Source organism: Corvus kubaryi, unplaced genomic scaffold, assembly GCF_017639235.1.
Source record: "Corvus kubaryi isolate FWS band 111438036 unplaced genomic scaffold, C.kubaryi_AGA036_p1.0 37225, whole genome shotgun sequence".
NCBI classification, from domain to species: domain Eukaryota; kingdom Metazoa; phylum Chordata; class Aves; order Passeriformes; family Corvidae; genus Corvus; species Corvus kubaryi.
Window position 1 is genome coordinate 698,454 of NW_024581064.1, and position 13,473 is coordinate 711,926.

Genomic DNA, 13,473 nt, shown 5'->3' on the forward strand with positions numbered 1-13,473 from the left:
GCGTGGTGGGCTGACCGCTTTCCAATCCCCAGGATGCACCCTTGTCAGATCTGGAATTTCCTGTTTGGTTTCTCTCCTGACATCTCTGTATTTAAACTCTGTCCAGAACAGAGCAGTTACGTCTCCTGTGCATTCTGAGCGCTGTTACTCCAAAATCGCTGGGAGTTGCTCTGGGTCACATGGTCTCCCATTGAGGTGTGCGTGTGGTAGGGCTGGGTCTGTGCTTCCCAAGCCATTAGCAGAAGGGTAACACCCAGAAGAACAGCATCTGCCTTAGGGGGAGCCAGAGAATACGAGTTTTTACCAAGTTATAAAGCCACAGAACTGTTTTGTTGTCGTGTCTTGTTTCTTTCCCATGATGATTTTGTTTGTTTTCTGAAGACCAAAGGCCTTGGGGGTGACAGTGAAGGTCCTACAATCTTCCTGCTGGCTCCCTTTAGGAAAGATTTTAAGGAGGTTTTTGCCACCTTCCAGGTTCCTTCAGTTTGCCTCTTGCATTACTGCTGCCAACATGTTTCCATTGCTCATTCCCTGAGTGCGTTCCCTGAGGCTGGGCTGGCTGTCCCTGGAGCCCATCTTGGCACGCCAGCCCCCACTTCGGTTCCAAGGAGCAGGGTCAGCAGCCCTTGTGGTGGTGGGGTCTTTACGGGCACACCCTGACTCACCTGCCTCTCTCCTCTCCCCATCTGCAGGTCCAAGCCGTACCGGGTGCAATGAGCGCTCCGTGCCAGCCCTGCCATGGAAGGCTGTGACTCGCCCGTCATCCCCGGGAAGGACAATGGGTGCGGCATTCCTCAGCACCAGCAATGGACTGATCTCAACAGCGCCCACCTCCCTGACCCGGCTGGCAGCATGGAGCAGCCCGCGGCGGAGAGCTGCAGCCCCCTGGACAGCCTGAGGGTCCCCTTCCCCGAGCGCGTCCCTGAGAGCAGCGCGGCGGGTCCCGGCGCTGAGCCCGCGGGCAAGGAGGTGAGCTGCGGGCAGTGCGCGGCCTCCTTCGCCGGCCTGCAGAGCTACATGGAGCACCGCTGCGCCGGCGCCCGCCCGCCCCCGCCACTGCGGGGGGAGAGCGGGAGCGAGAGCAGCGAGGACGGCGAGGAGGAGAGCGACGTGGAGAACCTGGCCGGCGAGATCGTCTACCAGCCCGATGGCTCAGCCTACATCGTGGAGAGCCTCAGCCAGCTGGTGCAAAGCGGGGGTGCCGGCGGCAGCGGGACTCTCCCCTCGCTGCTCCCGAACTCTCTGCCCAAGCAGGGAGAGCCCTCTGCCGCCGCTCCTGTCTACCCACAGATCATCAACACCTTCCACATAGCCTCATCCTTCGGGAAGTGGTTTGAGAGCTCAGACCAGGCCTTCCCGAATACCTCAGCCCTGGCGGGCATCAGCCCCGTCCTGCACAGCTTCCGCGTCTTCGATGTGCGACACAAAAGCAACAAGGATTACCTGAACAGCGACGGTTCTGCCAAAAGCTCCTGTGTATCCAAAGATGTTCCCAACAATGTGGACCTGTCCAAATTCGATGGCTTTGTGCTCTATGGGAAGAGGAAGCCCATCCTGATGTGTTTCTTGTGCAAGCTCTCCTTTGGGTATGTCCGCTCGTTCGTGACCCATGCCGTGCACGACCACCGAATGACTCTGAGTGAGGAGGAGCGGAAAATTCTTAGCAATAAGAACATCTCCGCTATCATCCAAGGGATAGGCAAAGACAAGGAACCCCTTGTCAGCTTTCTGGAACCAAAAAACAAAACCTTTCAGCACCCTCTCGTTTCCGCAGCTAACCTCATAGGCCCTGGACACAGTTTTTATGGTAAATTCAGTGGCATTTGCATGGAAGGTGAGCAGGCCCTCCAGGCCGGGGCGGCTGGTGGAGCTGAGCCGCCACCAGCCACGGGTGTCCTGGCCCCCAGTGCACTCCTCAACCTGGGTGGGCTGACCAGCTCAGCGCTGAAGACTCCCATTACCTCAGTCCCCCTGGGCCCGCTGGCTTCCAGTCCCACCAAATCCTCGGAGGGGAAGGACCCTGGGGTGGCAGAGGGGGAGAAGCAAGAGGGGGACGACCAGGACAGCCTCTTGGAAAAAGTGGAGCCAGCCGAGGAGGTGGAAGAGGAGGAGGAGGAGGATGTGGAAGAGGAAGAGGAGGAAGAGGAAGAGGAGGAAGAGGAAGAAGATGAGGATGATGAGGGTTGCAAAGGACTATTTCCAAACGAGTTGGAGGATGAACTGGAGGACCGGCCCCAGGAGGATGTTGGGGCTGTGGCAGGCAGTGGCAGCAGCAAAAAGGACCTTGCTCTCTCAAACCAAAGCATTTCTAACTCTCCCTTAATGCCTAACGTGCTCCAGACCCTGTCGAGGGGCACGGCTTCTACTAGTTCTAATTCTGCTTCTTCCTTTGTCTTTGATGGTGCAAACAGGAGGAATCACTTAAGCTTTAACAATGAGGGCGGCGGAGCCAGTGTGGCCGAGGGCAGCAGGAGGCTGGACTTTATCGATGAAAGTGCCAATAAAGACAATGCCACAGCACCAGAACCAAATGAGAGTGCAGAGGGCGAGGACGGGAGCTACATCTCCCATCACCAGCATGCTGGCCCCCTCTGTGAACTTGGGGGTGGGGAGTGCCCCTCGGGGAGCGGCGTGGAGTGCCCGAAGTGTGACACGGTCCTGGGCTCCTCGCGGTCGCTGGGTGGCCACATGACTATGATGCATTCTCGCAACTCGTGTAAGACACTCAAGTGTCCCAAGTGCAATTGGCACTACAAGTACCAGCAGACGCTTGAGGCACACATGAAGGAGAAACATCCCGAGCCAGGTGGCTCCTGTGTCTACTGCAAGAGCGGGCAGCCGCACCCACGTCTGGCGCGGGGCGAGAGCTACACCTGTGGTTACAAGCCCTTCCGCTGTGAGGTCTGTAACTACTCCACAACTACCAAAGGCAACCTCAGTATTCATATGCAGTCTGACAAGCATCTCAACAACATGCAGAACCTGCAGAACGGAGGGGGAGAGCAAGTCTTCAGCCACACCGCAGGGGCAGCGGCGGCAGCTGCTGCCGCCGCAGCAGCCGCCGCCGCCAACATTGGTAGCACCTGTGGGGCTCCCTCCCCCACCAAACCAAAAACCAAACCTACATGGCGGTGCGAGGTGTGCGACTATGAGACCAACGTAGCTAGAAACCTTCGGATTCACATGACCAGTGAGAAGCACATGCACAATATGATGCTGCTTCAGCAAAACATGTCCCAAATCCAACATAACCGGCACCTGGGCCTCGGTAGCCTGCCATCCCCTGCTGAGGCCGAGCTCTACCAGTACTACCTGGCGCAGAACATGAACCTTCCCAACTTGAAGATGGACAGCACTTCCTCAGATGGACAGTTCATGATGGGGGGGTTCCAGCTCGATCCCACCAACCCCATGGCAACGATGGCTCCATCTCTAGGTGAGGCTGAAGGGGTTTCCACCATGTTCATGTGAGAGAGCCAGCAAAGGGGTCTGGCACTGTGGCCCCATGAGCTGCCTTTCTGTGGTGGTCAAGGATGGAGGCTGCACAGTGCAGATTTCTCATCTGTGTTCACCCAGAGCAGTTTTTCTCATCTTGTGGCTTTTCTGGTACATTTTCGAAGAGTTTTCGTAGGGAGTTAATGCAACAGCAGATACGGGTTACAGATGCCATGCGCTGAACGTTCTTCCTCATTGTGGAAAGCATCCTAACTACAGTGTTTCCTGAGAACTTTTCCTGGGTTTGGTGAGGAGTGGGAGTAGTTTGGTGGATAGCTTTGAGAGAGGGTGCAGTCAGCTGCTGGCACTCCCAAAGGCAGGTGCATTTGTTCGGGGCCGGTTTGTTCCACACTGTGTTGCCTTGAGAAGACAAGGTAAGCAGGTTTGAGAGGGGTGGAAGGGGTGGTGTTCCACTGCTGCCAGAGTGACGGATGATGGGATTGGAGGCTTTTGAAGCTCAGAGCCCCTCCTTACTGAAGCACAGGGCAGTTGTGATAAGTTGGGAACGTTTTAACTGAAGCTTCTACAGTAAATGACAGGGCCTTGGATGTCCGTGAGCTGCCTGGAGAGCGATGGTTGCAGATCTCACACTGAGGGTTGCAGAGGGAGGCCCTGCCCCTGTTAATAAGCACTTGACACCGGCTTGGCCCTTTTGACTCGGATGCACACGCTGTCAGCTTTGCGAGAAGTGAAGCAGATCTTTCCCATTCTTACACTTCGGTCCAAAACTGAGCAGAACATTAATAATTCAGAAGAGTCTGCTTTTGGGTTTTTCCTGCGTGGTGAGTTCAGGAGAGAGTAACTTAAAGAGCATTTGCTTCTTAGCAAATAGGTTGCAATGTAGGAAATGAAAAGTTTAGGAAATAACATCTCTTTTTGATTAACTGATGAATTGGTGACCTGGTTTCCTTTCATAGGATTGTTAAGCTGAGCTGTGACATCAAATCAAGGTAAAATACCAAAAAGCTGTAGAAAGACCATAAATGTCTTAAAAACGGAAAAGGAGAGCGATGTGGCACAGGGGTCCTGGTGGTCTCTGTGCTTGGTACAGAGTTTCTCTGTCTGCATCTCTCAGGTCCTCTGGTGTGAGTAGGAGCTTGTTGTGCTCAGTAGCTGTGAGTGAGCAGAGTTGAGCTCTGCTTTGAAGAGCCAGCCTGACAAACACAGGGTCCTCCTGGCTTTCCTTGACATGCTCTCACACTCTATTATTAGTTGTCTTTACCTTGTCAGCACTGTTTTTAGAAGGTTCTTCACCATTTTGAACTCTTGGACAAGAGATGAGATGTAATGGTGCAGGAGTAGCACTTTTCAGGTTGTTTCTGTCCATGCCATGTTCTGCACTGTTGCCAACTTGCGATAGCAGTGTGGCGACCTCCCTGTGATGCAGCCACCACCTGGGCTTGTGACTGTTGACCTTTGTTTTATGTGACAGAGACTGTGCTTAGCTACTGCATGAGGTAGCATTTGCTTCTCCTGGGAGGCAAGAAAAAACAGAATGAAGTATTAACGCTGTTCTTGAAATGGCCACAGAAACTTTCAATGTGGTGCTATGGAATTCTTCATCCTCTCAAAGTCTGTAGGGTTTTTCTCACCACCTTTGATGGGCAGAGGGCTGGATGATCCTTCAGCAACTGGGTAGCAAGGGTGATTGTAGTCTGTTCCCAGCCTTCTGCGCTGGCTGCAGTGACTCTTTTCGTCAGCTCTGGTGCAGACCAGCAACACGGAGGAGTGGGCGAAGGGACAGCTGCGTGTGGTATCACTGTGTGTTTGTGGGTACACAGGTGGCTCTTGGGAGCAGCTTATGTTCTGCTCTGTGTTTATCTTCTGGCAAGAATTCAGCCTTTCTGACCTCTCCTTCCTCTTTTTTCTTCGTGCAGTGGGTGGCGAGATCCCGCTGGACATGCGGTTGGGTGGTGGACAGCTGGTGTCTGAGGAGCTCATGAACTTGGGTGAAAGTTTCACGCAAACGAATGACCCGTCGCTGAAGCTCTTCCAGTGTGCTGTGTGCAACAAGTTCACTACAGATAATTTGGACATGCTGGGCCTCCACATGAACGTGGAGCGAAGCCTCCCTGAGGACGAGTGGAAGGCGGTGATGGGGGACTCGTACCAGTGCAAGCTGTGCCGCTACAACACACAGCTCAAGGCCAACTTCCAGCTGCACTGTAAGACAGACAAGCATGTGCAGAAATACCAGCTGGTGGCACATATCAAGGAGGGGGGCAAAGCCAACGAATGGAGGCTCAAGTGCGTGGCCATTGGGAACCCAGTCCATCTGAAATGCAACGCATGTGACTACTACACCAACAGTCTGGAGAAGCTACGTCTTCACACCGTGAACTCAAGGCATGAGGCCAGCCTGAAGCTTTATAAGGTAAGGGTTGGCTCTGCTTTGTCTTCTTTCATTTTCCAAGGAAAATCTATGTTGAACCACAATGGACTCTGACCCTTTGGAGATGAGCTGCTCAGAGCTCTCCATTGGGATCCAATCCCACTTCATGCTGCAGCTCTTCAGCCTGTGTTCTGTTAGTGACTGTGGTTGTCCAGGCTTCAGGCCAGTTGATGTTCACGCCACAGTGCTTTAGAGGGGGCTCGGTGTCTTATGACAGTGCAGCTGTGATACTCTGCACAGAAATTGAGCAATCACTGTTTGAGAAGTTGTGCAAGGTGACATTTGCCTGTGGTTTGTTGGCTCTTTCCCATACGAGTTTGTCACTTTGTGGCGCTTGAAGGCTTTCACTGTGGTCAGTGTGCTGGTCGTGGCGCTGGGCGGATGGAGGGGCCGTCGCTGTGGTGCTGTTGTGCTCTGTGTACGTCAGCGCTGGGATCTGTAAGCAAAGTGCTGCTGGAGGCTGGGAAAGGGAGGAGGCTGAAGAGGAGCCGTGAGCGTGTGCGCGGCCATGCACGTTGGAGGCATTGTGTGTTTTCATCCACAGCGGTATTTGGGCTGTCACTCCCGTCTTGTTGTCTTTACTTTTCCTCCCATCCCCCCTCGTTCTGTGTTGTCTTTATAACCATCATCTCTTTCCAGTCTCATTTGTCTCGTCCCCAACCCCCTCCCCTTGCTGGCCCGAACCCTGTGGGCTGTAACCCAAGAGGAGCTCCGGATACAGTAAATAGTCCTTTCACTCGTGCAGCAGAATTGCTCCAGACGTTTCTATTGATTTTCACTGGACTTAAAGCTTCACCTTTTTCTCTAATCATCCCATAATAGCTTTAGTATGAACAATCAGGTACGAATTGCCATAAATCTCAGCAGCCGCATCCCCTCCATTCACATGTGCTCTCCCGCTCGTTGTCTGCTCATTTCTCACAGGTTTTTTTATATTCATTCTGTCCTCATCCTTTTCTTCCTGCTTTCTCCCAAATGTGGTGAGGTTTCTTTATATACACACAGAGTGTACCTTGTGATTTTTAATTATTTCTTTGAAAATTTTTCTTTATGTAATGGGAATTTAAGACCTGACATTGAGCCCTACAGTACCTACCCACATCACAGTGTAGACACATTTTCAAAACTTCTGGATTTTTCTGAGGAATGAACAATTCCAGCAAATTCAGGGAGGAAGGAGATAGCCAGGAGCATCATAAAAGGTTTACCTCGAGCTGTGGTTGTTGGACCTACCTGGAATTGGTGGGGCGCTGCTCAGAGCGGGGTTTTGTTTCTCAGAGCTCACTGTTGAGGCCAGGATGGCTGTGACAGTGACTGTTCCATCTTGAGCTGGGATCCAGCCTCACCCAGCAGAGTCTGGCTCTGGAAATGATCAGGTCTGCACATACACCTCTGCTCTCTGGTGTGCAGGAGACCTGAGAGAGTTACACAGCTTGGAAACTGGGGGCGGGAGAGCCCCAGTGAGACTTAAAGAACCCAGCTGAGGGAACTGAATCTTCTCTGTGGAGGTCAGTTTGGGGTACAAGAGAGTTGTTTGAAAACTATATTATGATTTTTTTACATGTAATACTGTTAAGTCTGTATTGCAGAGGTTTTAAGTTTTCTTTATCCAGGCCCTTCATCTACAGTGGGTTCCACTGGGGCAAAACAATTGGGGCACTAGAATTCTCTCACTGAGGGGAAAGAAAAGGGGGAAAAAAAAGAAGAAAGGGAAAAAAACAATCCTACCAGTGTCGGAGAACAGGCATAGGTTCTTGTAATAAAGATTCCTAGGATGTTTTCCTTAGGCAGGCAAAGAGGAATTGTCAGTTTTCAGGTTTGTGAGAGGCCTGGACAGTGTCAGTGCTGCTACAGCCCTGTGTTGCCTCTGACACAACAGCAGTGAAACACCAGCTGAAGGATAACGTGTTTCAGAATAATGGATTCCTTTGGATGCTCCATATATTGGCCTTCTAGTATGCCTGGATAAAGCTTGGAGCAGAGGTTGGTGGATGGCTGGATTCACAGCATCTTGCTTCAGCATAGCTGGAATCAGGGATTGATTTAGTGGAAAAGCCTCTCTCTGGATGAGGCATGGATCAGATGAGCTCCAGCGCAGCTCTCCGGTCCTTGGAGCGGCTGTAGCGCCTTGTCTCTGCTGATAACTGAAGGGATGCAGCGGCAGCGGGGGGAGTTCACAGAATGGTTTCTCTTCTCTCAGGCCTTGGTGTGGTCTGCAGTAAATTGAGATTGATTGGATGTTATTTTTCCTCTTGCTAATGTAATCCATTAGCCTGGCACATGCATAATCAGTTTAGAGCACAGTTAACTGGATGTAATCGAGTTCTTCCCTGCCTGCTGGAGAAAATCCTCTCCAGATGCTGCTGGGTGAGAGCACACACTGGGCTTATCACACACAATCCTCCTTATTCTGCTGCTTTTGCCATTTTTTTCCTAAATCACATGTTATTGGCTGCTTGTATTGCCCAAGTGCCACTTCTGTCAGTGTTACTTGCTGCCAGAAAATGTGATCTGGAGACACTGTCAGTCTGTAGTCGGGTGAACCTTTTAGTCTTCTCCTGCAACGCTCCCAGTGCCAGGGGAGAAGGTCTGGTCTTCTGCTGCCATCTTTGTCCTGCACATCGCAATAGCTTCCATCAGGCCCCTTCCCCATCAGGGGTAAGGGGAGAGGAATGGCAAAAAACTGGAAAGGTCTGCTAGCCTTTTGTTTATTGTTGTGTTCTCCCAATTCCTTGCTGTCCCCTTAAAATTCTGTGACTAAACTGGAAATCCTGTTGTTTATCTGGGAGTTGCTGGGGGAACATGGTGCCTGTGCCTCTCCTGTGACTGCTGACCACCTTGGGTGACTGAGGGGATTTCTATCCTGAAGAGCTCCCTGGAAAGCAAGAGCACCATTGTCAATGCATGGCATTACATTTTTGAGATGGGTGTTCTGGCTTGAGGTAGAGTATGGGTTTGAAGACCCTTCCTCCCATAGCTGGGACAGCCCGAGGGACGTGGTGCAGCCTGGGCTGGGTGACAGGGATGGTTGTGAGCAGAGACAAGTGCAGCTCCCTGCAACAGCAACCAGGGCTCGTCTCCTCGTGACCGCAGAGCTTGAGACCAGGCGTGGAGCAGAGCAGCAGTGTTCCACACAGCTGGAAGAGGTTGGGCACAAGTTCCCAGTGTCTGCTGCACAGGTGGAGTTTCCAGAAGGAATTAATCTGCTTGAGAAGGAGCCAGGTGTGGACATTTCCTACAACTTCCTGACAATCTCTAGTTCAGAATGTGCAGCTCAGAAGAAGTTTAAACAAAGAACTACTGAAGAAACACGCTGCTGGCCAGACTGCCAGCAAGTGCCTTCAATGAGTTCATTCAGTGTCTTCCTTTCCAGTGTTTCCAAGTGCTGAGTTCACTTTTTTAGGGAATAGGGAGTCTGAGGGAGAGGGCTTGGGTTACATGGTGCCATGCATAGAGGCTCTTTGTTAGCTAGAGATGCAGAGTGTGCAGGAAAATGACTCTTTAATATCAGTGCTCATGGTGCTAGTGATGATGAAACTGTGGACCTGTGCTGACTCGGACAGAAGCGAAGCTGACCTGTGGGAAGGGAAGGAGGATGTGCAGCTGCACACCCAGCAGAAGGCCTCAGTTCCACCGTGGAGCAGCATTGTCCCATCATCCCTCTCCCACAGGAGCTTGTGTCTCCTTTGCCGGCCACAGGATTCTCAAAGAAATTTGTTGGAAAATCCCCAAAAAGTTTTAATCCCAGAGGGTGCATGGAATATTGTATGAGATGTAGTTACAGAATGATGATGATGATGGCAATGTATTTGAGTTCAATGCCCTTCCATAATAGAAACAGACAAAAAGAGTACCTTCTGTAGTAGTAGCTAGCTTTGAAGTTAAAATTACATGAAAATGGGTGAGCTACTGTTAGATACAGTAAAGGGTGTGATATATGTGTGGGTCACAGAGGAGTTACCAAAAAGCACCTTAGGTGTATGTGTTAAATGTAACAACCCCTGAGAAAACAGAGCAGGGGGGAACCCAGCCAAAGTCCACAGAAAGGCGAATGTGATCAAATAGGAAAGTATTACATGTGGAGGTAGGGAAAAGGAAGAAGGCCTGTGTTACGGGGTGGGGGGGGGGGGGGGGAAGGGGGGAAAATTCCCCTCGGGCGTTTAAAAACAAAATTGAAAAATACCTCTGTATGGAGGGTAAATCCTGAAGGGTGGTCTCATGTGGAGGAACTGTGAAGGAAAAAGCCACTGTCTTAGCAGGACTGCGCTCTGAAGAGTTCTGGAGGAACCCCACAGGAGGGGGCAGAGGCTCCTGGCAGTAGCATGGGCCAGAAGTTGCAAAGCATTAAGTCAGCAAGTTGATAGAACCTGTAATGGAAAAGTCTTAGTAGGCGTATGGATTAGGAAGGGGAAAAGCAGACTTCTGGAAGAGAGGTTCTTGCAGCACTTCAGTTGTTTGAAGGAGTCAGCCAGGCTACAGGCAGGGCTGGGCTGGTCCATATGGGCAAGGGATTCCCAGGGTCTTTGATAAGATTCTTCATGAACAGACTGGGAAAGAGGTCTGGGCATGGGTGGGGAGGTGAAGGATGAGAAACAGAAGGCCTAACTTTCCACGATGGAGAAAAAAGATTGGAAAGATACAGGAGGTTTCTGTGTTTGTAAGTGATCAAAACACAGAGTTGAAAGCAATCTTAAAAATCAGCTATAAGGCAAAAATAATGTACCGCTTAGAAGTAAAGCTGTGACAGTTGCAGAAGAACTTTACAACATCAAGTGATTCCACAGGAAATGATTGATGGAATTTGGTGTCACAGTGTTAGAGGGATGGGGGGCAGATAGCCCTGCTGGAGGCGGGGGGGTGAGGAGAGGAGGGGCGGCTAGGCTTCCTGCTTCCCCACATGCAAAAAAAAAGAAGAAAACAAAAAAAAGGGGGTTAAAATTGTTCTTCCTGCAAGCAAGATGGGGAATTACTGCCACTCTCTTTGAAGACATTGCCTCAATGGTCAGTGGGAAGCAGAAGGGCAAGGGGACAATATGTGAGCTGTGTATGTCTTCTCTTTGTCTCATGGTTCAATATTGTGCTCAACTTTGTTTTAGGAAGGCTTAAAAAAAAGCCCTAGAAGATACCAGAGAAAGTTGCAGGAATGGCAGATGGCTGGAATGACTTGGGTAAAGACCATTGACTTTGAAGTTGGCTTGACACAGGAATCCAGGGTGGAGGAGAACTTGTGTATTTCATAATTTTCAGTGCTCTGGAAATTGCTGGTTCAATGAAATACTGCTGCTTTTGCATTGGTGTGAGTTAGTCTTGCCATAATTCTGTGGTAAGGTCGAGCTGAGAGTCCTCTCATTCCACCACTTGGCTGACAGGAGATGTTCCCTGTAGGACTTGAGTGTAGGAAAGCTCTGGTGAGCAGCCCAGCTCCAGGCCACAGACCTGCCAGAGAGCTCCACTTGAAGCTGCCAGGAGCTGGGCTGATTCAGTTCTGAAATACCCAGATGATGTCGTGGGCAAAAGGAGACGTGTTTGGGTTCTGATATTTATTACAAACTTCCTCCCGTCTCTGCCTTTTAAGGTTGTTGGGGTAAAGTTGCTCACAGAAAATCTGTCATGCTCATTACGAGATTTAGAGCTCTGTTAACCTTTGATTTCATCGCTGTCTGCCTTCAGTGTGTTTTGGCTTTATTTTTGCAAGTTTATCTCTTGGAATACAGATGCAACGTCAGAGCTCTGAATTACACTCTTGAGCAACACAAATTGTGCCTGAAGCCTATTTAAATTACAGCATATGAGGGACTTTAAACTGATTTCCTCTAAGGTTTAAGACAAATTCCAGTGGCAGCTTCACAAGGGAAATTAATACTCATTTAAGTCTCCCTACAAAGTTGTTTTTAAAGATGGTCTCCAAAACCTTTAATTTAAATCTGCATCCACTAGTCTTGGATAAACTCATAATGAAAGGAGCTTATGAACTGCCAATGTGAGAAGGACAGACCCTTACGATCCGGTACTTTCGGTCCTGTTGGGATTGACAAGTATTTTGATATAAAAAGCTCTCAGTATCAGTTTAACCCTCTTGAGACACCTCCCTCGTGGGGTTGCACGTTCCTCTGAGTGATGGATTCCTCCATGGTGTCACCCTGGCATTAAAAGATGTCTTTACCTTCCTTCAGGTATTGAATACCAAAGTCCGCTAGTAGAGGATCACAGAGCTCACCCTTTCTCTGCGCTGCTTTTTGAAAGGGCTGGAATCAGAACTGCTGAGAGCACACAGCATTGCTTGCTCTATGTTTTATTTATGGGCCTCTGCCACTTAGGTTTTTCTTTCAACGCTTTTCCAGTAGGTGCTGAGCCATGTGCAGCCAGCAGCTTAGTAAAGAAACCACCCTGTAAAAGCAGTGTAAATAGCAAAGGAGTGAGAGTGCAGCTGGAGCAGGAGCCCTGATCACACAGCAGGAACCAGAAGCTCCCCAAAACATGGAGCTAAAAGCCTGCAATCAAACAGGGTGTAGAATTCAAAGTACTTGTGAGAATGGGCTACAAAACCCAACTAAACAAACCAAACACAAGAAAAGAAATACGAACAGAAAAACACCTTGTCAAGTTTTATCCAAATCTATGTAAGCTGAGTTTTTCCTGGCTTCTGTAGTAGCCCGTGGGCAGAGCAGCGGGAGTGGGTCTTGGCTCTCCCTATTCACCCAGAGCTATGGGTCAGCAGGGACAGAGGCTCAGCACGGGGCAGCGGGGGGTGGTCTTGCAAAGCTGTTCTGAGCCTCAGGTGTCATCTCAAAACAAGGTGTCATGTTGATGGAAGGTCGGTGTGCATCTGACCCTTTCCCATGCACGATGCCAGTTCTGTCTGTGTTTATGGTTCATTCTTTTATCCTGGTAATTTTGGAACATGTGGATGAGTATTTAAATTTCCAAGCAGGAATTTTTCCCATGTCAGGTGATGCTTGTTGTTGGGATGTTCAGGGAGAGGACAAGGTGGTTCTGGCCACAGCCTTGGTGCAGGGCTGCTGACAAAAGCTCTGGCAGACCTTGCCTTGGTGGTGTAAGCTGTCAGTGACCCTCTGTCCCTCCTGTGCTGGTGTGGGAAGTCCCTGCTCTGCAGAGGAGAGTGTGAAGGGAGAGATGCTGGTCCAGATCCAAAAGACTGGCACTGTCTTCTGGGTGATCAGCTGCTGTGAGCAGAGTGGTAGGCATCTATTTACTCCCCTGCCTGCAGATTTAGCTCTGCCATGGGAAGCTTCAGTCAGGAGAGCTGAGATGTTTGTCCAGGACAGGTAACGGGCCTGTTTGTTGTGGCCTTATCCAACTGGTTTTGGGGTCTTACCCTGGTGTGCTTGTCAGGATCTTATCACAGCATGTTTGTCAGGGTCTTTTCCCCACATTCCTGCAGACACCCGATATGCGCAGTTGAAGACAAACTGGTAGGACTGGAACAAGTCAGGGTTTAGGAGTGCTGGAGCAAGGAGGTAGAGGAGCTGGGAGACAGTTTGGTGTGAGGCTGAAGCAGGCAAGCAGCACTGCGGTGCAGGGCTCAAAGCGTGCGCTGAAGAGCTGTGCTCAAGTAGTTCCCCCTG

At 50.5% G+C, this 13,473-nt stretch overlaps 1 protein-coding gene across 5 annotated transcripts in view; it reads left to right on the top strand.

Annotated features, from left to right (window-relative positions):
• Positions 1–13,473, top strand: part of ZFHX3 (zinc finger homeobox 3) — a 395,458-nt gene that overhangs the window by 310,596 nt on the left and 71,389 nt on the right. For all 5 annotated transcript variants that reach the window (XM_042022867.1, XM_042022869.1, XM_042022868.1 and 2 more), the window contains 2 exons: positions 693–3,436; positions 5,373–5,869. In XM_042022867.1, coding sequence (XP_041878801.1) covers positions 739–3,436; positions 5,373–5,869 — 3,195 coding nt within the window. In that variant the 5' untranslated portion in view covers positions 693–738. The remainder of the gene's footprint in view (positions 1–692; positions 3,437–5,372; positions 5,870–13,473) is intronic.